The sequence below is a fragment of the Strigops habroptila genome, chromosome Z, assembly GCF_004027225.2.
Source record: "Strigops habroptila isolate Jane chromosome Z, bStrHab1.2.pri, whole genome shotgun sequence".
Lineage (NCBI taxonomy): Eukaryota > Metazoa > Chordata > Aves > Psittaciformes > Psittacidae > Strigops > Strigops habroptila.
The window spans coordinates 63,231,906-63,258,832 of NC_044302.2; the positions used below are offsets into that span (position 1 = coordinate 63,231,906).

General features: G+C 38.2%; 1 protein-coding gene across 3 annotated transcripts in view; it reads right to left on the minus strand.

The window, feature by feature from the left end:
* The window catches only part of APBA1 (amyloid beta precursor protein binding family A member 1), a 92,637-nt gene that overhangs the window by 8,543 nt on the left and 57,167 nt on the right, over positions 1 to 26,927 (minus strand). For 2 of the 3 annotated variants that reach the window (XM_030512293.2, XM_030512294.1), the window contains exons 3-10: positions 20,208 to 20,288; positions 16,776 to 16,815; positions 12,683 to 12,828; positions 7,533 to 7,565; positions 6,350 to 6,436; positions 5,572 to 5,757; positions 2,475 to 2,654; positions 883 to 1,095 (exon numbers count right to left, since the gene is read on the minus strand). In XM_030512293.2, the coding sequence (XP_030368153.1) occupies positions 883 to 1,095; positions 2,475 to 2,654; positions 5,572 to 5,757; positions 6,350 to 6,436; positions 7,533 to 7,565; positions 12,683 to 12,828; positions 16,776 to 16,815; positions 20,208 to 20,288 (966 nt within the window). The remainder of the gene's footprint in view (positions 1 to 882; positions 1,096 to 2,474; positions 2,655 to 5,571; positions 5,758 to 6,349; positions 6,437 to 7,532; positions 7,566 to 12,682; positions 12,829 to 16,775; positions 16,816 to 20,207; positions 20,289 to 26,927) is intronic. The other variant, XM_030512295.2, reaches the window with a different exon arrangement.

Below are 26,927 nucleotides of genomic sequence, written 5' to 3' on the forward strand. Positions count from 1 at the left end.
TTGTAATTTCACTAAGTGCTAAATTAAAAAAGCATATTACTTAATACGACTTGTTACCAGAAAGTTGCCTAATAAGTAAGTTTAACAGGCATGTTCCTAGAAAACAGAGAAGGATTCGTACATAGTACACTACCAGCATTACGTTACCTGTCTACAGGACATGTTATGATCTGCAGGAGCTCTCTGGGGCCATTTTGATAAATAACAACGTCCATATAGCTTAATCTCAAACACTCCCCGGTAATGCATCTTTCCACCTCTTGAAACTCTGATGCTGAAATACCTATTCCCTTGTATGCTATGGCTACCTTAGACACTGTTCCAGTTGATCTGCATGCTTTTTGCAGTTACACACTTTTCTGACAAGAAGAAGAAAGCTCTTTTAATTAAAATATCCATTAGCCAAGTAAAGAGAAGCATCAGACTTCTAAATATACCGGGCAAAGTTTCTACACAGGATAAGTACTTCTTTAATTTAAATTTTAAAAGTTTTAAAAATAGTTAAACAAAAGGTATCAGCTCTATTTCAGCCAAATACTAGGAGGCATTTAAGCAGCTGATATGGCCATGACAATTTTAGGCAGCTCTGCCTCTATTTGTCACATAAAATTTTAAGCATGTATCGTTTAATATCTTCCTTCTGAACAAAATATTCTTTTGTGAAGTTCTGCACAGGGTCCTTTTCTATACAAGTAAATGGCATGGCTTACTTTCTGGGAATCAGAAAATTGGTGTAGCTTAATTCCCACTGTAGTTTAAAGATCGTAAAATGGAAAATGGTATACAAACATTTTGTAAGAATTTAGTTACAAGTTCTGTACTTTCTGCTCTCCTAATATGTAACCCTTTTAAAATGTCTAATTTCCAGAACATTCTCCTTACCTTTATAATGCTCTGACATGTTGAGAGTGGTAAACCAACCAAACTGGTCCCATTGATTGACATGATCTGGTCCCCTATGTTCAGCTTCCCAGACTTCTCTGCTGGTCCTCCATGCATCATGTTGGCTATGATAACTGTAGGCAAAATGGATCCCCAGCCAGACTCCACAATTACCACACCTAGGATTTCTCCTTTTTGCTTTTCAATGTAAACCTGTATCATAAGAAAAAGCGTTTCAAGAAGTTTTTTCACATTTATGGAACTAACACCACTATCCTCCAAACATTCATATAATCAAGAAATATATACTCCTCCTTATTTGCAACCTGCCTTCCTAATTCTAAGGTAAAACAAAATAAGGTACACATTTTACAACATTTAATTTGTATTCAAACATGAGAAATCAGCACTACATAATATAGATTTTGCTTAGTGTGAAACACCCTTCACAACATATGAATAGAAGAAATTGGAGTGGAAGACATTGGGTGCCCCGGGCTTCAGCAGACAAAGCTAAACAGGAAGAGACTGCAAGAGTTCATGACTGTGGATTGGAAAACCACTACCTGTGTACAGGTACACTGGTTCATCATTTATTATCTGAGATACAAATCTGTTCAGCAAACACAACAGTTTAAAATCTAGAATTGGCTACTTCAGCAAATACCTGTGCCTCTATAAATTTTTTATTGTTTACTGTTGTCCTGGTTTCAGCTGGGATAGAGTTAATTTTCTACCTAGTAGCTGGTGCAGTGCTGTGTTTTGGCTTTAGCCTGAGAACAATGATGATAGCACACCAATGTTCTAGTTGTTGCTCAGTATTGCTTACTCTTATCAAGGACTTTTCAGTCTCTCATGCTCTGCCAGCGAGGAGGGCACAAGAAGCCGGGAGGAAGCAGAGACAGGACACCTGACCCAAACTGGCCAAAGGGGTATTCCATACCACAGCACGTCATGCCCAGTATATGAACTGGGGGGAGTCACCCGGAAGGGACCGACCGCTGCTCAGGGGTGGGCTGGGTATCAGTCAGTGAGCAATTGTACTGTGCATCACTTGTCTTTCTTGGGGTTTGTTTTTCTCTCTCTTTTTTGTTGTCTCCCTTTTAATTACAATTACTATTATCTAATAATAATAATATTCTAATTTCTTTTGATTATTAAACTGTTCTTACCTCAACCCACAGGTTTTACCTTCTTTTGTGATTCTCCTTCCCATCCCACTGTGGAGGGAACGTGGGGAGCGAGCACCTCTGTGGTACTGAGTTGCCATCTGGGGTTAAACCATGACAACTGTAGTCTCTTAAACTGTATTAATCTGTTAATCTGTTTTAAATTCATTTTCAAATGTGTCAGAAATTTATTTGGTAAAAAGAATACAAACAGATGGTAAACCATTTCACTACTGATAAATTCGGGGTTCACTATTTGCCTTTGAAACAGAACTGATGACAGGGTGCCCTACTTGAGAAGATATTCTAGGCTCACTGAGGTCATTTATACAAAGCACTAATGGTTTTCTGATTTCTGCCAGCATGGGTCTGCAAGTGGTACAGAGCAGCTTAATGCTGTTACGGAAGAAAAATGAGACATACATCTTTGCAGTTTTCAGATTTGGAAAAGTGGATCAGGTCATCATTGTACATGTCCTGGGTATTGAGCAAGTCACTATATTCCTTCTGGCTGAGGTCTTCTGGGTTGATTCCGTTTGCCCTCAGAAATTCCTGGTAGGCCACACTGAATGCTTGACCTATGGACTGTGCAATCAGCTGTGCCTGTAGCAGTTCCCAGAGAATAGAAAAGAAAAAGGTGAAACATTATGATGGTCTTGTCCTCTGACACCTTCTATATTACAGTCACACTCTAAAATGGATCATCAATGGAACCTACAAGTTACTGAAATCCAGTTTAAAAAATATTTGTGTTAAAAACTAATTTAAAATACCCACAAAATGTCAACACATTCACCCGTGCCATGAATCCAGCTTACTAAACAATTATAAATGATAAATATAAATAAGCCATCCTTTCACATGCAAGAACTGCTAGTATAAATGTAAATGTACACTCACTGCAGTCACTGTAGCTCGTACCTACATACGCACCTCCCAGATGGCTCTCCCTTCTAGCAGAGGCAACGCCATTCTCTGACAAGCCAGCAGTGAAAATGAAAATGTCTACCAGAAAACACACATCCACATTGAAGAGTGTATTCCCTCCTTTTCTTACCCTCCTTTAAAACTATCACATTCATATTGATCCTACCTCAGTCTCAGATGAAAAAGGAAAATGGCCTTGCAGTGACTGGAAATGGTCACACACATCTCCAGCATGCTACCTCCTTCAACTTCTTTTACCTACATTTCTTGTTTCCCTCCCTCCAAACACCATGACTCTGCCAGCTCCCTGTCCCTTTCCCTCTCAGCCTGTCTTTTGTGCGCACCCTCTAGTACCTGCAGCTTCCAATAGCCTTCTCTGCACCTAAAGCCACCAAATGCACCACCCACTACCGTGCACTGCTCCCCCCGTGAGCTGCTCTAAATCTGCAGCAGTGGGAGAGAAATTGGGCGCAAGGCAGACATAGGGAAAGTTCTGTGTCACACAGGGTAGGGGGAACAGCATGACCAGAGGGATGCTTCTCTTCAAGGTAGTGATCATGGTTTGTAAGAAAGAAGTAATGGACAGGACAGGAAAGCAGCAGTACTGCTGTGAACAACTGGAGCAATACATGCAGTAAGCACTGTGTAGCGCACAGAAGTTGGCCTCGATATATACTGAAACAGCCCCTTGGAGCAGAGTGCTGGCTGTGGTAAAGCGTGAGCAGAAGTCAGGAGAGCTGACAAGGCAGGCCTGGAGGAGTGCTGGTGATAAATACTGCTCAGGTGTATTTTTTAACAGCTGTATTTAAAGTCCAGTTTGGTCCCCAGTAAACAAAAGTTTCCCAATTCTAAAATAAAAAGTTGATTGTATCTTAAAGCAACTCAAACTAGCACTAAACCTGCTTATGAGAGCAGCGTGATTGCTGGTGCTGAAAAGGCCAGTATCTAGACTGGCAGTACTTCAGTATTTCTCAGATCAACCCAGTTTTGACAGCGAGAACAAGACAATAAAAGGCAAAAAACCGAGAAAAATACAGATTCATAGCTCAGTAACCTAGATGAGGAAATAAATGCAGACGTTAAATTCATACACATGTATCTTCTCTCCAGGAGAAGATAACTCCCATTTAGACACCCAGCATTTGGACATATCACTAGAGTTCAGTTCACTTGAAGATCCAGCTCTAAATAAATTTGAAAATTTGGTGATGTCCCCCTCTTTCAAGCAGAAACGCATTCTAGTCTATACCTGCTCAAGGGCTTACAGCTTTTATGCCAGTTACTGGGTAAATTCTTCTAAATACCCAACTGGCTCAGAAGAAGAAAAAGCAACAGTGATAAATACATGAGTTTTATAATACAAATAGTCTCACTCCACTGGATGCGCAAGATCTTTGAAGCCATCTCCTTGCTGCTAACAGGTGTTACAGCATTTACATTCTAACTCTTTCTTAGTCATTCAGGTATTTGAGATGAATTTTGCAAGCTATTTGCAAACTACACCATGTCTAAGGAGAGCTGATATAATCTCCTGCAATTTCTCATCATATTTTCATGTCACTGAGCAACGCTTTTATCGGATCTACAGGCATGTCCTTTCCAGGCCAATATCTGCCACATCTGGCACAAATACGGGCTGACCCAAACGAATTGTTTGGCAGTGATGTCAGTGACAAATCGTAGTATCAGCAATCCCCAAATGCAAGTATAGATTCTAGCTAGCCAAAGTATTAACAGCCGCCTGGGAAACAGATCCAGAAAGTCTAACCATAGTCAGACCACTGTAGGCTTAAATCATAGGTTTAAACTAACAATAGTGCGTGTGGCTTTCAACTAACATAGTAAAATACAGCAAACTGTTCTAACTTGCTAACATGTAGCGAGAAAGGAATGTTTGGCTGACAGGGGAAGGAACATCACGGGACTGATAACAACTAAGGAGACAGTAAATAATATCAGGGACGCTAGCCTTCAAAATAACAGAGTGGCACCCAGCGTGAAGAGAGACTGGAACAGGACAGAAACAACGACATACCAACTGCTAACTCAGCACTAGGACCTTGTGAGTGTGCACAAGCACTGAGGTCATTCAGTAAACACAGTGAGGAAGACTATCAAGGACCACCAGAGACCCCCACTCAGCATGAAAGCACATGCAGAATTAGAATGCAAATATTATAATAAGTTCCTGGAAAAGCTATGAATATGCATGCGCATGCTAAATATCTAGCCGCTGTTTCCAAGTAACGGGTGCGCTCACCTTTCCCTAGGAAAATAATCATCTCTGATAGACTTACATACTCACATGTACAATCTGAGCTGGTATTTGTAAGCTGATGCAACTGGGCCCTCCTCTCATTGTTACTGGAAGGCATTAAAGGAACTTAAAACTGGGAACCATTTCTATGAACACCAATTTTGTGAGTAAAACGTCAGGTCTGAACATGCAAACAGGAGGCAAGTTCCTCTGCTTAGATGAAACATTTGGTTGCAGTTAAAGAACAAACAGGACTACTTTCAATGGATTTAAAGCCTACCAAAATGGGCTTACATTTCCACCCCTAGAAAATTACCAGACAGAATAATTCCTTACATCCTCAGACTCAAAGACATGGCAAATCATTTTGTACTGCCTCTTTCCATCTTGGGAAGGGTGAGATGCTTCCACATTATCTTGGGAGTTAGACCGTGGCATTCGCCTACGAGCCATCAAAACAACTATATTTCCTATATCTGCAATGTAAGAAATGGTCCGCAGGGGATGATCCATCATGGTTTCCTGAGGAACAAAAAAACCAACATGAGCAGCCCTTTCAACAAAGTTCTTATTGCTCACCTAGTATTATGAAAGCAAACAAATTGCAATATAAGATCTTTGTTAAGTGAAGTTTGTAATACCCGTCATACATGAAGATGTTGATAGAAAACAAGAGCTTCACTTTCCAGAAGTAAAGCAAAGAGCAAATATTACAAATTAAAGTTTTGTTTTCTGCTGAAAAGCACATAAAGACCTCAATAACAGAACCTGAATGCATTGGGCATGTACGTACAAAGGACCATGAACTTCATATTATTATAACCAAACATTTTGGGCTACTCCGGACACAATCAATACTTGATGCACCATGGCTTATAAGAAATGGGCCAACTGCAGTTAGCTTATCCTAAGCTAATTCTAATAATTTCTACACAGACACACCAGAGTAATTGCACGTATGACATGGCTCTTGAGCATGGATTTCTTGCTAGGAAATCCTGGAGGGAAGTACAAAAGCCAGCACTTTTTGAAGGACAGATTTTAGAAGGTAGGTGAATGTCTATTTCAGTAGCCTACTACCACAATACTGGCAAAGGTGTCTTTGCCTATATACCTGTGTGTCTGCATTCAGTACTTTTATTCTCTGTGTAGAAATGAAGAGGTCCACTTCAGTCATGGGTTGAGATTCACCTTCTGGGGCCTGCAAGTAAATAGATTAGAGTCAAACAAACTCATTAGGTAACTTAATTACTAAGGATGTTAGCTCACGAACAGGGGTGCACTAAGACACAGTCACCAGAACAGCAATGCAAGATAAGAGTATTAGACTGCAGAAGCTAAACACAAAGATATGGAAACTATATATATATATATGTGACAGTCAATATTATCTGAAAAAAATGTTAACCCCATAAAAGCTTCCCTGATATTTTTCCTCATTCAGTAAGATTATATCTGACTGCAACATGAACTATATAAAGATTTCATGATAATTAAAATGATTCTCCCATTTTCTCCACACTATGAATCCCACTTAAAAGGAGGTTTTTCATACAGCCACAGAAAGGCCTAACAGCAACTCTTGCCTGAGGAATTCTTTATGGACTAACAGTGACTGCCAAGACCAGTGGAAAAACCTGTACCACAGGTGGGTACAGTTTAAGCAATTCATACTGCAGTTCTGGTAAGAAGACGTTCACAGTCAGACAATATACTATTCAAGCACTAACCCACTTTAGAAGTCATATTTTGTTAACAGGAAGCAAACACTTCGGGTTTTTTTAGATTAGATTTGTTAAAAGATACTTAAAAACTCCATAAATCAGATTTATTACTAGTATGAGTCAATCTCCACATATTACTGTGTGTATACACATAAACTTTTTTCTTTTTTGCATCCAGCAATTTGACACATCTGTCAATCAAACAAAACACTCTTATAAAAAGATAAAATAAATTAAAAAAGACTTAATTTTAATCCATCATTTTACAAGTTAAAACCTACGCCATGTCAGTCCTGCTTCTCCAGTATGCATTTTGGGTTCTGCCTGTAACTGTTTGATAAATCCAATCTTTACTCTATTTCTAACATGAAATGGCTAATGATAAGCAACAAAAAATGGCCAATCAGGCAACTGATCCCGAGAAATGTTAACTTGTATGGTGGCTCAGAAATAAATCTAAAAGAACCTTGCTGGATGCAGAAAATAAAAACACAAAACAAAAAGAAAAGCAAAAACCCTCCCAGAAAACAAAAGAACAGGCATAACATCAAGCTGATGGAGTTTGTACTGCACCTTCTTCCTGCTTTTGGCTAATTTCTGGGCCATCTGCTTAGCATGGAACAAACAGAGACAGGAGAATAGTTAGAAAAGAACTTACAGAGACTCCAAGTCAAGCAGGAATCTGCATGCTTAATGCCAAGGCTCAGAGACTACTACTAGCTGTTCTAAATTAGTCCCTGCTTAGATTTTCTCCTTTACTTTTTTTAACGTAAAAAAAAAAAAAATAAAAAAAATTACAATTTCATGTTTAGCACAGTTACTTTAAAAACTGAAAAGAAACTGCACCAGAAGAGTCAGGAAGAACACAAAAGGGTTTTGTTTTTTTTTTTTTTTGTTTTTTTGTAAGGAAAAAACCCACAGCTTCTCTCATTTACAGCAGTGAAAAGCATGTTACTCCTTTTGAAGCAATACCATTGTAAATGGTCAGAGAAGAATCTCAACCATTACGATTCTGCCTCTTGCCAACCTAAAGAATTAGAATTCTAGAATTAGAATCTAAAGAATTAGATTCAAGTTTCCTAACGCTCTCCTACTTAAACAATCTTCAGAAAATAACCTCCCTAAAAGTATGCTACCTTTTCCTGGAGAAACAAAATTTCAGAAGGTAACTTTCACCTCCATTTTCTTTTACTTCTGTGCAAATATACCCACACCAATGTTTGCACTGCGTATCTGGACAACAGGGTTTCCTGTGACACCTGCACAAAGGTATGTCCATACTACCACATTTTTTCAAGAAGGCAGTGGAGCATGTGCTTTGGTTCCACAAACTCCTGAAAATAGACCTCTTGTCCCTAGGTAGTTTAATTGATTTATATCCAGAGACGTACCAACCCCTTGCAACAAACCGATTCTTTATGTGCTGCTACTGTGGCAACAGTAACGACACAAGTAAGCCCCCTGTTTACAGTCTCACAATAATTAATTCAAATCAAGGTAAACTGAACTTACAGACCTGCTTTATTAAAGAAATGCAACACTCACCAGGCTGGCAGATATCCTTTTACTTCCAACAGTAACAGCCTCTTAGCTAATTAAATTAACTTATACTTGTCGTGGGAAGGAGGCTTACAATTACAGGCTTCACAGAGATTCATGGCTAACTACTTTTATGAAGAACAAACAGGAGGCCTGAATCACAAGGCACATCAAACGTTTTATACTGATGCTCACAACTTAAATCTGTCAGGTTTTGCCTAAACAAATCTTAAAGCAGCTACTGAAACTTGAGATAGTGCTGCTTAATTACGATTGTAAACATTCTCATATTAGCTTTTAGTCACCTTTTTAAAAAAAAGAAATATTTGATAGCCTGGTGATTGCAAAATAACGCAAAAGCAATTAGAGTTGCCTCATGCTGCAGGCTCTTCATTACATTGATATTAATTTACACTGGTACTCAGAAATAATACACTTATCTTGAACAACAGCTGCCTGCCATACGCTGGACAAGGGGGAGACACTCATGAGAAAAAGCATTAAAATTGCTTTCCAAAATCAAGATTCCCTTCGACCTTCAATTTCCCTCCCTCCACCAACTTCACAGAGTGATTGGCCTCACAAAAGAAGAAAAACACAGGCCAAAAAGAGGAAAGGGGAAAAAAAAAAAAAATCCTTGAGCTAGAGGTTTACAATGCAGAATCAAAGATTAATCGAAATATGCTATCATTCAATTTATTGAAATTCTGTTCTTGCAATGGAAGCACCCTATTTTCTATTTTTTGAAGAATGACTCTCAAATATTTAGTAAGGTAATGAAATGGAACAACAAATTTTACTAAGTGATTTAACACTGCACAAAAACGTCAGAAGAGAAATTAAGGCCCATGGGAAAAAACCAAATTAGTATAATTCTATGCAAGATGCTTTATCAGACAAATCCTCTTTATCACCACATTGTTTTGCTAATTTAGATCAAAAGATTCCTCCTATATTTTTAGGAAAAAAAAATCCAAATCCAAAACTACCAGATCTAAACAAATTTTTTTTTTCTTTTTGTTTTGTTTGTTTGGGTTTATTTTTTGTTTTGTTTTGGTTTTTTTGGGTTTTTTTTTAATATTCAGAGTCCAGGCTTTTTATTTAAGGTAAATAAAATGTAATCATTTATCTAGTAGCAATTCCAAAATTAGAAATTGTTAAGAACCAGCAAGCTTCCACTTAAGCTACAGAGATGTCTTAAATGTACTCAAGCCCATTTAACCTATACAAAAAATGTACTGCAACTCAGTGAACACCAAGATGACACTGAGTAAACAAAATGTACAGAATATTAAACCATTTCCACATATGGGTATGATCTTAAATTACATTCAGTAATTAAATCAGTTGTTATCTAAAAATGTTCAAACCTGTCACACAGGTCAAATGTGCTAATGAAAAATCAAAATTAAAGTTAATTTATAGTTCACATGTGAACTGTTACAATGCAGATCAGCTGTGAATTGTAACCATGAACATCATCTATTTTGCTGTTACAAGTATTATGAAAGCATTCCAAGCAAAATGTGAAAAGATATTTCTTTCTGTGCTGAGGAAATAAATATGGTGAAATGCCTTTCCTAAAAGCACCTCCCAGTGGAAATAGGAAATAGCTACATTTGGTGAGTGCCTTCAAAGCAGTTTATCTTTTTTAACTTAGTTGGACTTCGCAGAGACGAAAACCCAAGCAAGAAAATTAACTCTTGTACTTTTAACTGAGAGCTACTTGTTTAAAGAAGAAGCATGAAGAACTGTTTTTAAAATCTGTTCATATTCTAAATGAATGAATACATGGTCTGAAGGCTCTGCTAAAAGAAAGCATCATAGGGATTATTAAATTTAAAATACACTCATATGGAAGGCATGTGTACACAGCAGGCTTTAAACAAAGCTTTCCCCTGCCTCTTTAATACTCTTAACTTCAAGTCTGCAAATTTTTAAAAGTTCATTCTTAATTAATAACCTTTGTTTTCTTTAACTGCAGAGAAATGTTTCACATGCAACACCTAACACATTCTGTAAACAAATATGAGTAGGGCACAAGTATTATACTCATCGTGTGAGCAATATTTCACACATTTCGGCTAAAGGCTATCTCACGCAGTGATGAATGTGGCAGGAAGAACTCCATCTGTCATAATGAATTTCTCACTAAGAATGTTTAGCTTTAATGGCAATAAGCAACAAAACCAGCCCAAACCAACCCTAATAAACCAAAGACTGTAAGGTACAGGGAGGTAAATTTACACTGGCTCAGCTTCACCTAGAAGTAGAAGAGCAGTGTACAATGGTATTGAGTGCCATGCAGTAAGCCAATAATTCGCTGAAATACACTTACAGTTTTAGCTAGGGTCTCACCATGTTAACAATGCAACTACTTGGGCCTCCATCCCAAGACAAATTTACTACAACTATGAACATGCATGCCTGCTGATTTTTATGGATGTATAAATTACGAGTTTTGAGTGAAATGAGCTAAACAGGTTTCTTCTGTTTTGGGGCACAGCAGTGCTGAGGCATAATAGAATCCTCAGAAAGAACTTCATTTTGTTAACGAATTTCCAAGAAATACAGTTAGCAGCAGGGAAAGATTCTACACTCTTCTACCTTCTAGGCCTGCTTTGAATCAATTCTGTTCCATTTTTCTCTAGTACATCCCTTCAATCTTTGTCTACTGCCTACTCCCAGACAAGCTTTACCTCCTAGGTGCAAACTTCCTGCCCAGCCCTAAGTCCAACTCCTGATAACATTTTCCTGTGAAAGCTGATGCTAACCTTTTCCTTCAACCTCCTAGATCCTGCCTCACTGAAGCCCTTATTTCTGTCCCTTCTCTATCCGACCTTTAGTTTCCTGTGCATTCAAATCAGTTTTTCTACCATGAGGCCAAGGGGGCTACCAGAGAAGCACAGCCTTACTTGCACTCAGAGCAGTAGAGAAGCACAGTTTGTAAGGGGAAGTCTCCACTGTAGTTCTGTGAAGAACCCACCAAGATCTGCCAGAGTTGAGAAAACTGAATGAAAAATCTTTTTTAAAAATGTCACTGAATTCAGAGTCTCCAATGAACATGGATAAACCGTTCTTTTTCAAAAGGCTGTTATTGCTTAAGTTCATGGAAACTTCTACAGAGAGAACAGAAAGTGACTTATCTGTAACAGAACGGCTGCATCCCTGCCTCCTTGAAAATGCTAGATGTCAGTGATTTTCAGAGGCAAGGTTACAAGAACTTACGTATCTGAACATCAGCAAAATTACAATTTCTGGAAGTGTCTCAACAGTTCTACGTGGAGCTTCCCTGTGAAAGTTTCATACACAGACCAAACTGTACACCTGGCGTGGAAAACATTTGAATAATAACAGTAAGAAGCATCAGCCAACTTAACAGACAGTGCCAATGGCCATGCTGATAACATGCTGTCTCTCTTCCTCTCTGTTTTATACAATTGCACACAGAATCTGAGTTGGAATCCAAAATAAACTATACAAAAGAAGAATACACAGATACTAAACTAAGGAAAACTTTCAGCTGAGATTGTGTTGGTTAGCTGAATTAGCAGAAGATGAAGCTGTGTGCCTACCATCCAGTCATGTATGGGTAGTGGGAATATTGCAGCATCTTCTACAACCACGGAATACTTCATCCATACACCTTAATTTCAATGGACAAAACTATCAAACCACATTCCAGCACAAATTATTTTTTTCCATACATCTCTGCACTATCAGAGGATTTTCTTTTCTTTCTAAATTGGCTCATAGCTGTTATGTGGTAGAGAAACCAGCATCCACAGCAGGGTCAAAAATAACTGCAGAAATTAACACACTACCAGTTCCACCAACTACCAAGCCAGAAGCAGCTGCAGTACTTATTAGTTATACCCTAAGTCTATTTTCCCTCAACACCCGAGTAATATATAACTTATACCACCACTCACTTCAGATTCTGGCTTAGCACACACAGCACAAGTACTACTGTAGGGAATTAAAATTATTTGGCAACTTTTCCTTCTCAGTCCTGTTCCAAAAGCAGCATTAAATATGTGATTTATTTTGCAGAAAGAAAGTGATGCATTTAACCTCTCTGAAATCCCAGATAACCTCACATGAAAAAACTACTGCATACATAAGAAGTTCATATCTACAACCTTAAAGCAGCCGTATGAGAAGCAGCAGGAATTATTCCTTACCTTGATCCTGCTGACAGCTTCCTGAGCTTGCATCATTCTCACATTCTTGGAGGGAGTTTTATCAGAAAGCAGTTGAGTTGAGCCGAGGTAATTGGCAGCAAAAATGATTCCATCAATTAAGTCTTCAGGATCACAAGGTCCAGGAACTGTAACACAGGAAAGCAGTCACTGAAGAAAATCATGCTGAACCTCAGCAAACCAGCAGCACTCTGACAACTTGACCTTGAAGCTGATGGATGCAAATCCTCCTCTGAAATACTTCAGTTTAGCATGATGATATAGCAACCAGTACTTTCAAAGGTACAAAACACCAAGCAAATGCTCACAACATCTGTGGTGGGTTGACCTTTGCTGGATGCCAGGTGCCCATCAAAGCCACTCTATCACTCCCCCTCTTTCACTAGACAGGGAAGAACAATATAATGAAAGGCTTGTGGGTTGAGATGACAGGGAGCAATCATTCATCATTTACTGTCCCAGGCAAAACAGACTTGACTCAGGAAAATTATTACCAGTCAAATCAGAGTAGGCTAACGTGAAATAAAACCAAATTGTAAGAACATCTTTCCGCCACCCGTCCCTTCTTCCCAGGCTCAACTTCACTCCCCAGTTTTCTACCTCCTTCCCTCCACTGCAGGAGGTGCAGGAGGACAGGGAATGGGGGTTGCAGTCAGTTCACCACTTCATCACATGTTGTCTCTGCTGCTCTTTCGTCCTCAGAGGAGGACTCCTTACACTTTTTGCCTTCTCCAGCATGGGGTCTCTCCCACAGGAGACAGTCTTCCATCAACTTCGCCAACATGAGTCCTTCCCATTGTATGCAGTTCTTCACAAACTGCTCCAGTGTGGATGCCTTCCACAGGGTGCAGACCATTAGGAATAGATTAGCTCCAGCATGGGTACCCCGCAAGGTTACAAGTCCTGCCACCAAACCTGCTCCTTGCGGTCTTCTCTCCATGCGTCCACAGGTCCTGCCAGGAGCCTGCTTCATCTCTCCATGGGGTCACAGCCTGCTTCAGGCATCACCTGCTCCAGCGTAGGGTCCTCCATGGGCTGCAGGTGAAATCTGCTCCACTACGGATCTCCATGGGCTGTAGGGGCACAGTCTGCCTCACCATGGTCTGCACCAAGGGCTGCAGGGGAATCTCTGCTCCAGTGCCTGGAGCACCTCCTGCCCTCCTTCTGCACTGACCCTGGTGTCTGCAGGGCTGCTTCTCTCACGTATTCTCACTCCTCTCTTTGACTGCAACTACTGTTGTACAGTTCCTGCCCCCCCCCCCTTCTTAAATATGTTATCCAACAGGTGCTTCCACCACCACTGATGGGCTCAGGCCTGGCCAACAATCTTGGAGCCGGCTGGCATTGGCTCTACTGGACATGGGAGAAGCTTCTAGCAGCTTTCCACAGAAGCCATCCCTGTAGTCTCCCAGCTGCCAAAATCTGGCAAACATCATCACTCCAGCAAAAGCTGTAATTGTTAATCCAGCCTGTCTCTCAGAATAGCTCATTCTTTTGTGAGCAGGGATCACCCTGGAGCAAATCTCTGTGAGCTTTCACTGTTACAAAGGGACATACACAGTTAGTTCACCCCTCATCCACCAAGACCAGCCTTGCAATTCTAAGACCAACAGTCATAAACAGAAAGACGAAGGGTGCAATTTAATAACAGCCACCAGCCACTCACTCAGTTGTGCATTAGCTGCAGTTAGTACAACAGGCAGAACAAACTCCCAGGGATGCTTTACAGGTATAACATGTCTCTACCAAGAAGACTGATTGCTCAATTAAGCAAAGTACTTTTATGCCATAGACCTTTAAGAATCACTCAGTCTCAACAAGGATATTGGGGTAAAGTATAGAGTTAAATAATAATGTTGGTAGACACAGAGCACGATGGCAAAACAACTCTCTTAGTTCCACAGATTCTTAATTATCTGACTCCCATCGACATTTGCGGAAAGTTAGTTTAACTCCTTGCTACTTGTTAAAATTGTCATGATCCAATAGGGAGGTTGGTTAACTTAAGAAGCTTCTAGTTTTCTCAGAAGTAAGGAAAAACAGTTGATGTTCAAGACAGGTGAAAATACAAATTATCTTAGAGATTGCTAATGGTAAAAGTGCCCACATTTTATCATCAAAAAACCAAACTCTCACAAGATTTGCCTTTTATTACTCTAAGAAGAAAGCAAAAACCCCTACAACATCAGAACAGAGTTTTTATTACTTCAAGGGTTATCTTCAAGTATAAGGTGATGGGGCTTAAAGTTTAATATTACTCAGAATGCCTAATTATAACAGAAGAGATTAACAACCCCTCAGAATAAGCAGGAGCCCCAAAGAAATGCAAGTCATTATTAAGATTAAAATAACTAAAGAAAGAACTGGAGATAAATATCACACCAATAAATATACAGGCAGAAGGAGGTGTACAAATCTTATGAGCAAGCTTGTCTCCTTTATGGTTTCTTTAAATCTGAAAGTTTACGACTAGTAATTTTAAGATGCTCATTTCCAGTGTGCAGAATTTGTTCAGATACTATGTATCTGGAAAACTCTCAAAATGAACAAGTCTCTTCCAAGTACATGACACAAAGAAATGTGGGTTTTTTTTCTTAGGGAAATTCATGCATCTGGAAGAACTACATATTTGCACACTTCTCCAGTCCTGAAACCATACAGCATTTTAAGTGCTGTTATTTGTTACTCTACATGTTAAGACCTTTTCACCACTTCCACTCCTTCACTATAAACGGTACAAACCTCTTTATAGTATGATTTCTGACCAAAAGACAAAACCCATTAATATGGACAAAGGTGTAGAAAAAAATCCCAGAAGAAAGCATATTAAAACCAAAAAAGGCATGTGCTGTATTTTCATCAGAGGTGAACACAGATAGCAATGCTTTTTGAAAGACTCCTCCATTTATACCTCTGACAATGAAATTATCTGAATGAAAGTGTAGGATAGGTGCTAGAAGTTTTTCTTGGGCTGCTAGTTCACAAAAATGGGAATATTTTCTTTTGTAAGGAATTTTGCACTGGATCAAGATCTAAGAAAATTTTAGTTTATAATATTTTGGTTTTTTTAAGGAGGGAAAGATTATTTAAGATAGCCCTTGACAGACAGGGCTACCACTAGGACATGAATTTCAGTTCTAAGAAAGATCCTTCATTGCTGCAAAATTCCAAAGCTCAACTAGTTTCAGGATAATATGCAAAATCTGCATTAGTTTACATTCCGGCCACAGACTCCAAAGTATGCAGTTTATACACTGAAGACTAAACAAGTGTTTAATTTGTAGTCTAAAGAGAACAATCACATAATCACTTAGACACAGCACACTGTAAAGCAATCCAAGGATTTCCAAGACAGCCTAAATGATGTATAGTATCAACTGTATTTCTGGCATTTCATCAAGCATATGGAACTACCACTGCCAGGAGAAAAAAAAGGCAAATGAAGCATCAAATTTTCTCCTTCTGTCATGCTCTCATAACAAAATAACTGGGTTTTAAATGCAATCTTCTTGTATACTCGGAATGCAGACTCATAAAAAAGTTAACAGCAGTTCATGTGGCAGGCAACCTGCTCTTTCACATTGTTCTGAATAAATTAAGCACTTGTACATGTGACCTTAACCCTAAGATAGTAAGCATTATTTAACTGAGGACAAGTAGCTGTAAAGCAGGACGTGCAGGTCTGCCAACTACTCCAATTAATCAATTCTGGATTAATCAATCAGTGCTGGAAAGAGCACTACAGTCTTCTTGCCTAGCCTATTTTCCTTGTCCACACACATTCATATGTATTGTGTGAATACCATAAAAAAATCTGTATTGTCGTGATACTGATTAGAAAAACCCAGCAGAAATGACACAGAAACTATGAATGAAACACTAAAAAAGTCTGAACTTCTGTAAGAGCATAGTAGGACTTAGCTCAGGTTCCAGACTGGACACTATTTAATCTAAATCAGTATACCCAACCTAGCAGCTTTTGTTTTTCACCAAATAAAATTTTATACATTACAAATACTGGAGTTTTTTTGATATTAAAAAACATTTAGATTTAGAAATTGTAGAACTATCTTACCTTCAACATAGGTTGGAAACGAAGCCAAACTTTTCCTGGACTGTAATTAAGACAAAAAGGATTTCAAACAGAACAGAGTATGCACAAATATGCCAAAAAATTAAAAAGTAAGTCAGTCATAGTTATTAGCAAAGGAAGATCACCATTTATTAAGATTTATTATTTTATTTAGTATTTTCAAAATCTAAGCACCTACTAGAGTTAAATTTGATGCATTCTGTTTCTGTCTTTATCAGTCAACACACTAAGGCCAGTTTTCAGTTACTTGTTGGTGTTCAGTAGTATACTAATTGCTATCAATAAGGTGTTCTACTTTTACTATCAGTAAGTTGCACAGAAATACATCATATCTCAAAGACACCGGATCTTCCAACTAGGAATAAATGCATACAGGAATATACAGAAATATGCTATACTGAATACATGGCTTTCATAAGCCATGAAACCATCAGCCCACTCACTCATTCATTAACAAAATTCTGTCACTCATTACCCAAATCCTATTATTCGTTAGGACTGTTCCTAGATGTATCCCTTGCATTAATGCAGCCCTTGCACTAAAAAGCTTTCTAAATTTCAACAGGTTAGGTAGCAAACTGTATTCTGTGGGGTAACTGAATTCACTAGCACTTCACCACCAGCTATGTTTACACTATATCAAGCACAAAACTACACCTGGTAGCTTCAACTACATAAAAGGTAAAAAAACTAAAAAAATACTGATTTTCATGTGTAAATACACAGTTTAAAGTAAGACTTTATTTGCAATTGCTATTTTCTGTGAAAGACTCTACGGTTAACACTTTGAATACCTGAAAGACACACCTTCCAGTAAGCTTCACCATTTTGTTATAATCAATAATGTAAACCACATAGGAAAATTTATCAAAGAAAATTCTGTATGGCAACATATACGTGGTAATAGAGATACTGAAATATCTGCTGCTATCATATGTGTTGCACGTAAGAATTTTGGATAGTCTGAGTATTACAAAGCTTGCCACTGAACCTATCACTGACTGTATTAGCAGTAACTCCTCCAATGACTGCTTAATATAGTTTTATTAAAAGAAAATCTAGAATAATGCATAATATCCTAAGACATTTTCCAGTACATTTCCAGACAATATAGATTGAAATATACACCAGATTATTCTCCTTTATGTCAGGCAACTTACTAGGTTCTGTGTACTGGTAGAAGAAACAGGGAAACTAGGAAGGTCACAGCTATGTGGCAGGTCTGTTGACTAACCACAAGAAATCTTTTCCATTGTAACAAAGAGAAGATGAATGTAGCAAGTAATATTTTTCAACCAATGATGCTCATCTTGCTATAAAATAAGACTCGTGAAATGAAAGCAAAAAGTGTGTGATGGACAGCAGAGCCTGTGCAGCCTCTAAGTACTTGCTGTTTCGTATGAAATTGACTAAGCTGTACTGCAAAACCAAGAAAGCTCTCTATCAGAGACTGTAATAGCATAAGTAAAAATGCCAATAAACAGTGACTTCTCACTGCCAAAGCATTTAAGCTTCTGTCAGAACACTAGGACACTGACATGTCTTTTCATATTTGGCTCCTTCATCTCTTCAGATGAATGTTTTTACTGGACCACCTACCCATAGAGACTTTAAAAATTTCTATAATTGCTGGTGGTGCAGTGGTAAGAGGGAGATTCAACCACTTGACCCTGATAGACCTAGAAGGCAAATCCCCTACGCACCAGAGACAGCTCATGTATACAAATGCACTTTCCAAAGTATTTTCTTTTTTTTTTTTTTTTTAAATAGAGTGAACACAGTCTGTTATTACAGATTTGGCAACTCTTCAGCAATCTGGCTAGATGATGCAACTTCTTTTCAGGGCAGAGAGGTGTAAACTGTTATCACATATGCTTTTATTGCAAAAACTCACACGAAAAATCAAGCGATTTTTGTTCATTACCCAGGTTGAAAGAAACTCTGCTAAGACTAGAGGAATAGTAAAGTAACAGGTAAAGTTACCAATAGGAGAAAACCTACACCTTTTAATTTTACATATCCATGAATAATGAAATATCGAAGTCATTAATGTTTCATTTCTCTTGCTAGCCTTGTTGCTACCTAGTATTATAAAATCTATATTTAAAAATAAGGTTTCACTAAGACCTAAAAGTCATTCCCCAGAATTATGATGCTGCTTTATCACTGTTGTTCTTGCCTTGGAAGTACTAAAGCAGGAATTATTGCTCATCTAAGGGAAACAAACAGCCTGACAGATTCTACTGTGAAACCTGGTTTACCATCTCTGACACTATGTGTGAACACAACCTAAAAACTGAAATGAGTAGTGTCTTGTTTATTTTCTTCCTTTGGCTAAGTTTATTAATGCCTAAAACCTGCTAAAAGTTAGGATACATATGAAGTGACAAAAATCTATACTGAAGAAAGCTAAAGGCTTTAACAAGCTAACAATACAGCAGATGAAAATTTAATGCACTATCTATTTTTAAAGGCTTTAGTATATGAGATTCTCAAGACTTTTGAAACCTTTCATTATTCTCTAAATGCAAATACAGACTGGCACAAATACCTGCATGCTACAAGCTTTTTTATCCCTTGACAACAGCAAAAGAAAAAAGAAATAATGGATGACTAATTAGTGTTTCCATTTTAATCAGTATTTCCAGTTATAGTAGATCAGGTTTTTTCACTGTGCAACATAACTCATGCACTGCTATCGGTAACAATATGGTATCTTCTTAGATTACAGTTCCTACATTTTTCTGAAGTTTAAAAAACAAAAGGCAAACAAACCAAATATTTGCAGATATTTCTGTTTACAGAGCCAGCCATTCTATACTAATCCAAATACTTTTAATGCCAAATTATTTTCTTTTCACACTGCGAGTTCTACCCACATGACTTGTTTTGTGTTGGTAAGCAAGAAAGTATTTAGCTTTATTTTAAGAAGCCTGGAAATAAATTGTGACTATGAATCACTGACAAGTCAGTTTCTACAATGGCAAAACATTAGGCAGCATAAATTACAACCTAATTAATTTCATGTAAGCAAGCTTTTTCATCTGGCTGAGAAACATTTTTTTTCTTGGCAGGAAGACATTCTGCAAGGGAAAAAGAAGTGGGCTGCTTTCTTTTGTCTCTGAAACACACATGATTTAGCTGTTTGATAAATCAATACTTCCCAGCCTGATAAATAAATATAGTGGCAGCTGAACACAGACTCAGAAATGCTATGATAAACAGTCTTAAGTATGTTGAAATTCAGTCAAATAGCCAGGCAAGCTTAAGGGAAAGGAGCAACAAATCAGCTTTTCAAGTTTGTTGCAACTTTGGAAGAAGAGAAGGGGTTGCACAGGTACAAAGGGGCAAGAAAAATAAAAAAGCATAAGCAGCATGAACAAGACTGTGGATTTTAGAAAGATTGCACTCTACCTCTTTATTAGTCGAGGCCTCCTGCTGATGTTGCCTACTTGATTCAGCACCCCGAGGTGAAGAGGAATCTGGAGATGGAGACTAAACATGACAAGAAAATTAATAATAATCTGAATGACCGATGCAGAAATTCTTCTTTCATATTTTCTTCTAACTTGGCAGTGGAAATAAGAGATGAGGGGGAAAAACAAAACAAAACAATAACAATTAAAAAGAACCCCAAACCAACCAACCAACCAACCAAACAAGAAAACAAAACCAAGACAAACACTTAAAAAATGCAACCCTTGCTTTTTCTCATGATGATCACATATCAATATCTCTGTGGACTTATTCTCAACAGCTAAACCTTTAAAAAAATCCCTGTGTTTATTTGTTAGTAACATAAGAAATTAAACATTTGGAAAAAAAAAAAAGCTGTATAAGCAGCTCTCAGCAAAAAAGTGTGACATGAAATTGTATCTTTCCAAGGTGAATGGAGGATCATCTGATATTGGTATTGGGCTGAGCTTTCTGAAGGCTGCAGGCAATACAAACCTATATCCTAAGCTCTGATATGCTAGGAAAGAAGAGTCACTAAGTAAGCAAGCTGTGGTAAGACAGGTGAGTTGACCATTACCAGAAGACGGGGATTCAGCTAAAGATTACTTAGTCGTCAAATCGAGGAGAGCGAAGAAAAGACTGCGCTTTCCCCATAAGCACACATGCTCCCAGATATAATTAATCTGAAGTGCTAAACTCATCTAATCTGAGCAGAGGTAGGCTACAGTGATTGTCCACAAATGTCAATCCGTCATTTTAGAAAATAGCTTTTATAAATTGTACAAGGTATTACTAATGTATTCAAGGGCTCAATTAGAACATATTCAAGGACTATTCGATACCAGTGTAATCAAGGACTATGACTCCTCATCTTAGACAAAGCGCAAATTTGGAAAATATTTCACAGTTCATACTATGATCTCAGTACTATACATGCTTTCTAGATCAGCTTGCCTCATTTTTCTCCCTTCACTGTAAACAATTCAGTGGAGAAATTGTCTTTCCAGTCCTGTCCTAGTTATTCATGATCATGAAGAATGACACAGCAGAAAAACAAAGGGAACAGCACAGAAAAACAGTATTATGGAATGCCTAGATCTATGTGATCCTTCACCAAGTATCTTGATAAACGGAAAGAATGCCTTGAGAAAGGCTATTTTAATCATAGCCAATTCGTAACGAATGTTGGCAACACTAAAAAGCTGTAGTGAGGTATCTACAGTGCAGACCAGGGGGAATGTTATGGGGGTATGACACAAGAACAGAGAGTGTGAAATTAATGAAGGTGATCAAAATGGAAGACAGTACAATGCTTTAACCCCGCAGGCATATTTAAAGGCAGATCTTAAGGACATACCTGCAAAACATGTCAGTGTGCATGCAAAAATGTGAATTCTCAAAGGAAGATTTAGTATTTAGCTATACAAGACGGGTTTTTACCCCAGCAGCCCTGGCATTCTGCACTCTCCTTTGACAGGAGGAGTTTGGGCCCAGCTTTGCCAGCTCAGAAGTTCAACACTGATAGCAAAACCATCAAATACCATACTTCTTGTTTCACAATTACATGATATGGTTTTTCTCTAAGCCAATGGTAATACCAGAAAAGAGCTATACTTCCAGTGCTCTGAGCTGGCAGCAGCTGCAGTCTAGGAGTTCCCTTCTGCTATGCCTCCACTCTAGCTGAAACACTGAGTTCTGTTAAATAGTGTACAAAAGAAAAACAAAAATAAAACCAATAATAATAATAATATAAAAAAAAAAAAAAAAATCTAAGAATTGCAAGCTTAGCTTCACAGATGTGGAACAAACCAAGAAAACGGAATTCCATTCTCCTATTTCTCTTTACCTTCATACTGTTAAAAGGTCTATCTTCAGTAATTACTAAATATTAGAATTATAATTAACTAATAAAGGCTTCCAAAGAGTTAAGAAGCAATTCCTCATTATACAGATAAAAGTGCAGTCCTTTCACCTCCCTGTATTTTGAATTACAACTGCAGGGCAAAAAGGATATGCAGCTGTACAACAGTGTCTGACCAGATGTAGCTGTGAAACGGTCCCTAGGACATGGGCATGTGCTTTGGCCACCACACTGAAGGGTTGCTTGCTGCATTCACACAGGGGCTGTGGGAGAGACACAGGATCCCCAGACTTGCTCTGTAGCTCTGGTTACAGAGTTACATAGCATCTCAACTGCCCAAATGGCAATTCCTATTGACTTAATGAAGCACCCGCATAGTGCTCACATTCCCAACAGTTATACAGTGTTTCTGTAGTAAAATTAAATACAAAAGTTGCGCTATACTCTCAACCTAATTATGACCAGTGGAATATTGTAGAGTTGAGCTTTAAATAATAACCAAAGAAACAAACTAAAGCATATTATTTTTTTTTGCATCAAATGTCTGCACAAACAGAAAGTTATTTTAAATGCCTGAAAGCTCTTGTATTCATGCACTAAAGTGCTAACTATAAATTATTTTATTTAAACCAGTTGCTTGCTGACATTAAAAAAATCTGCACCATTTAAAATACATTAACAGTACCACTATAAATACCTTTACTCAGCTATTTTCATCTACAGAGTATCAGAATTAAGCAACCATCAAAATGATCACATGGCTTTTCATGTGCTCTGTCTGAATGTCTGCTCAAATTTTTCGGGGGGAAAAAACAGAAAACAAAAAAACCAAACCAAAAATGTTAACAAACCCAAATATCAAACATCCTATAAAGTTTGCTATGTGACATTACATGAGAGCTGTCCCCAAAGACATTTGTGCAAAAAAGTTCAGTCTTTGAAGAATAAGCACTCAGTTCTCTTCTGCGTCAAAATGCATTTCTAGAGGTACCATATACAAGGCACAAGGGAAGAATGCAGTCACAGCAATAAGAAGAAATATTTTGATACCTCATAGCGAATAGAGAACTTTCAAACCGCTCAAAACACTACAACTGAAGTCTAAAATAAATTCTTAGTGACTGCTCTGCTGTCTGTTAAAACAAGTTTTAGAAGCCTAAGAAAAATACTGTCAGAACAAATATAGTAAGTTCATGGAAAGCATGCTGTTATTACACAAAAAGGTCCATCAATGGAATTAAGTGTTTCCTTAGGAGCAGCAATAAAAAAGCTCTAGTTACCCCATTTGTCCTCCTGAAATATATACTTACATTTTTTTTACGATACTCAACCTGGTACATCCAAAAATTCTCCATCTCAATTTTGGCGTTGTTTGACTCTAACTAACATGCAACTCACTCCCCCTGAGAAACCTTCCTTGCTACTGTGCAGAGGTATTTAGTAACAGAACTTGTAACAGGAGAGGACTGTGTTGCACTTAACCTATCAAGATCCAGCTGGCTACTGAACAGCTCATGAAGCTCTTGCTTTATAAAAGCAGTGTTGTTTTACCTGCTTTTACCAGCAGCATATCTTAGAAGAGTGTAACCTACTGGGTCACGTCATCACATACAAGGCTGGGACAGAGGGCACGAAATCAATAAATACTTCAGTAACGCAAGATTCATTTAAACAAAAGGCCATTACTTACATGACACTAATGTCTACGTAAGGCTTCTTGGCAGAGGAATGGCAAATATTGTCTTCCTGTACATTAGTTCAGAGGAGGCAACTGGATAAGGCAAGGCTTTTAAATTTATTTTATTTTGGTGATAAAAAGGTACCCATACACATTAGGCAAATGTCAAAGCAGTATGAAAATATTCAGGTCCCACATGCAAGTATAATTTCACAAGCACTGCCCAGCACAGCTCAACTATGGTAGTAAACGTCTTTGTTTTTATCACAACTATGCCATGGCAGAGTGTCTACTGTGATTTGAACAGTTCAAATTCTATTCACTAAAACATAGACTGAGACCATCAACATATTCATAGTTTTTAGACAACAAAAAGTACCCATAAAGAATGGAACTGAAAGCTAAGGTTCCTTACAATATAGCTGAACATCACTATCAGTCATATTTGTCTAAATTTGCTTTAACTACATTGTTAAAAATGGAGAGTTTGAAAAAGTAAAGCCAATTCAGAATAATTGTACCCATATGTGCCTATTGTGGCACAATATATCAATTTATAACTGTGACATAAGGATGAAACACAGCTTTGACTGTACTTGCGGTGTAAGTGTAATTGTGGTGTAACTGCCTCTGCGCATACTCAGTGCACTTACCCACCAGCTAGCAAACTGATGGGTGGTCCAGGACCTGCCCCAGGACAGTTTGTGCACAGGTGATACAACGAGTTGACCTGAGACAAGGTAACCAACTGAACTGCTCACTTCAGAGCGACACATTTGACTAACCGCTATATGACCTCTCCATCCAGGAATTTCAGGCAGCCTCAGAGATTCCCCCAGCAGGTTCTTCCTGGGATAAGGAAGAGGCAAAATTCATAACTTGAGGCTGCTAACTACTATCCTGGGTAGATTGGCTGGCTGGCCCAACAGCTCTCTCACACAGTTTCTGCTGCAAAAAGAACCAAACTGCGTATGGATAAGAAACATTTTGGTAGTCAACAGAAACTGTTCCTGCAGATGCAGATAAGATCGTGTATGACAGACAGTCATATGTACACAGTTCATATAGGAGGTGTTTCGTATGTAGCTTAAGGTAAACTATAGTAATGGATCACGTGTGCTAGAGTGGCCATGTAGGATCACAGACCAGCTGTATGTAAGACCTGAGAACAAAAGCAGTCTGGGGAGTCTTAGTTTGGGGTATCTCCCCTGATCCAGCTGATGATGCCCTGCAAGGCTGGAGCCTCCTGCCAATGGCCACCATCTGGACAACGACTGACAGTCTCACCTGAGAGAGACTGTCTACATGCTACACAATGCAAAAGCTCTGAATAAACTACCTTTTAAAAACAAACTGCCCATGAGTGTCTGCACACCACCACTGAGTTGTATTTCTTTAGTAAAATTAACTAAAGTTACAAAAGTGAAGTTACAAAAATAGAGATATTGACCTAAGCAATGACTGTGTACCTCTGTCAAAGTCTTTGAAGAAAGACCCCCACCTGTTACTGTAACATACTAAGTCCCAAATAAAAAAAAAAAAAATACACCTAAGAATATGCAGATGTTTGGATATGACACAGAAAAGTCTGAATGAGTGAATAATAAACGTAACTGAGCCTGTTATGAAAAGATTGTGCTTTATTCTGCCCATTTCAGAAGGTCTCTTGGCCACCTGAGTCAGCCGCAGGGACCATGCAGTACCACAACCACAAACTGTGAGTTGGTAACTTCTCTTTGAATAAGATCTTAGGCTGTATGGACTCTGACTGTCCGTCAGATCACACGCACATGCAACGTGGGTAAGGTCTGTCCAGCAGCATGCATACTGGATGGAAGGCTGCCAGCACAGCAGGGCTCCTGGAAGCTGGTGCAGTGCTGGCTGCTTCTCACTCTCAAGTACAGACTTTCTTAGCTGTATTTTCACTTGAACTCATAGTTTGAATGTAGCTTCATGCGTCAGTCTGAAAAAATTAGTGTGGATCTATCAAGTGTTTTCAAAAGACTTTAACTGTACCAAGTGCTGTTCTAGTTTTCAACAGCACAGAAACATCACTTGAAATTGTTTTAATCTTTCAATAATTAAAAACCATAATAAACCAAACAACAATAAAAAGAATTAAAGGGGCTATGTGTCCAGTGCTCACTGCAATTTAAAAGCCTGTAACTCATCTGAAGAGTGTTTGTCTTCAAGGAGACCAATTGATAAATTTAAGCCTTCTTCTATGAGATTAGTGAATCACCATAAAGTTTTCATCCCTGGATATTAAAACGATTTTTGCTTGTTTTGTTTTGTTAATGATTTTTTGTTTAGGGCTTTTGGATCTGCTTTTTTTTCCTTTTTTTTTTTTTTTTTTTTTAGTAAGACTATGGTCTCACATAGATGACAGAAAGATGACCTGTATTCTGTTTAAAAAGTTTAAAAAACAGTTTAAAAAGGCCTGCTCAGAAAAAGAAAATATCTTATCAATATAAACTCATCTCTGTTTCATTTCTTTTCTTTCTCTCTCCCTCCCTCCTCCTCCCTCCTTAGTTCATCTATTACTGAAACCTGCTTAATTATTTAAAACAGACTTGTCTATTGCCTTGTTAATAATACATTACTCCTGCTGTGGAAAAAGTGAAGCAAATTGATCTCCATGAAAACACCTCACTTCTGGAGTTATCAGAATTGAGAAAATCCTGCAACTGAGAACTCAAAGGTTGAAATAAAATATACGTAACTAAAAGCAAGAGCAAAGCAAAACAGTGCAACTCAGTTCTGTTCTACCTGAAATTCAGCTCTGAATTTCTACTTCATAAATTCAAACCATCCATATACGTGGTTTTACTTTATATTACGGTTAATTCTAATATGGCACCACCTCAAGTGTCTGCAGAGGAACAGAGATTGTGAACAGTAATGCGAGGGCTTTGCAGAACCAAAGTCTTGGCACACAGCAACAAACTATGCCCTGCAGGCCAACAAAACTTGGATTTCAGGTTTATAACCCCATGTATATCTCAGCAGACGTCAGAAAAAGGTCATGTTATTTAGTTCTGAAATGGAGAATTTCTCCCTTCAAATCACTGTTTTCTCCTGATTATGGCAGAAGCGAAGCAGGCAGCCACCTTCTCTGCACATGAGAGGACAGACATAC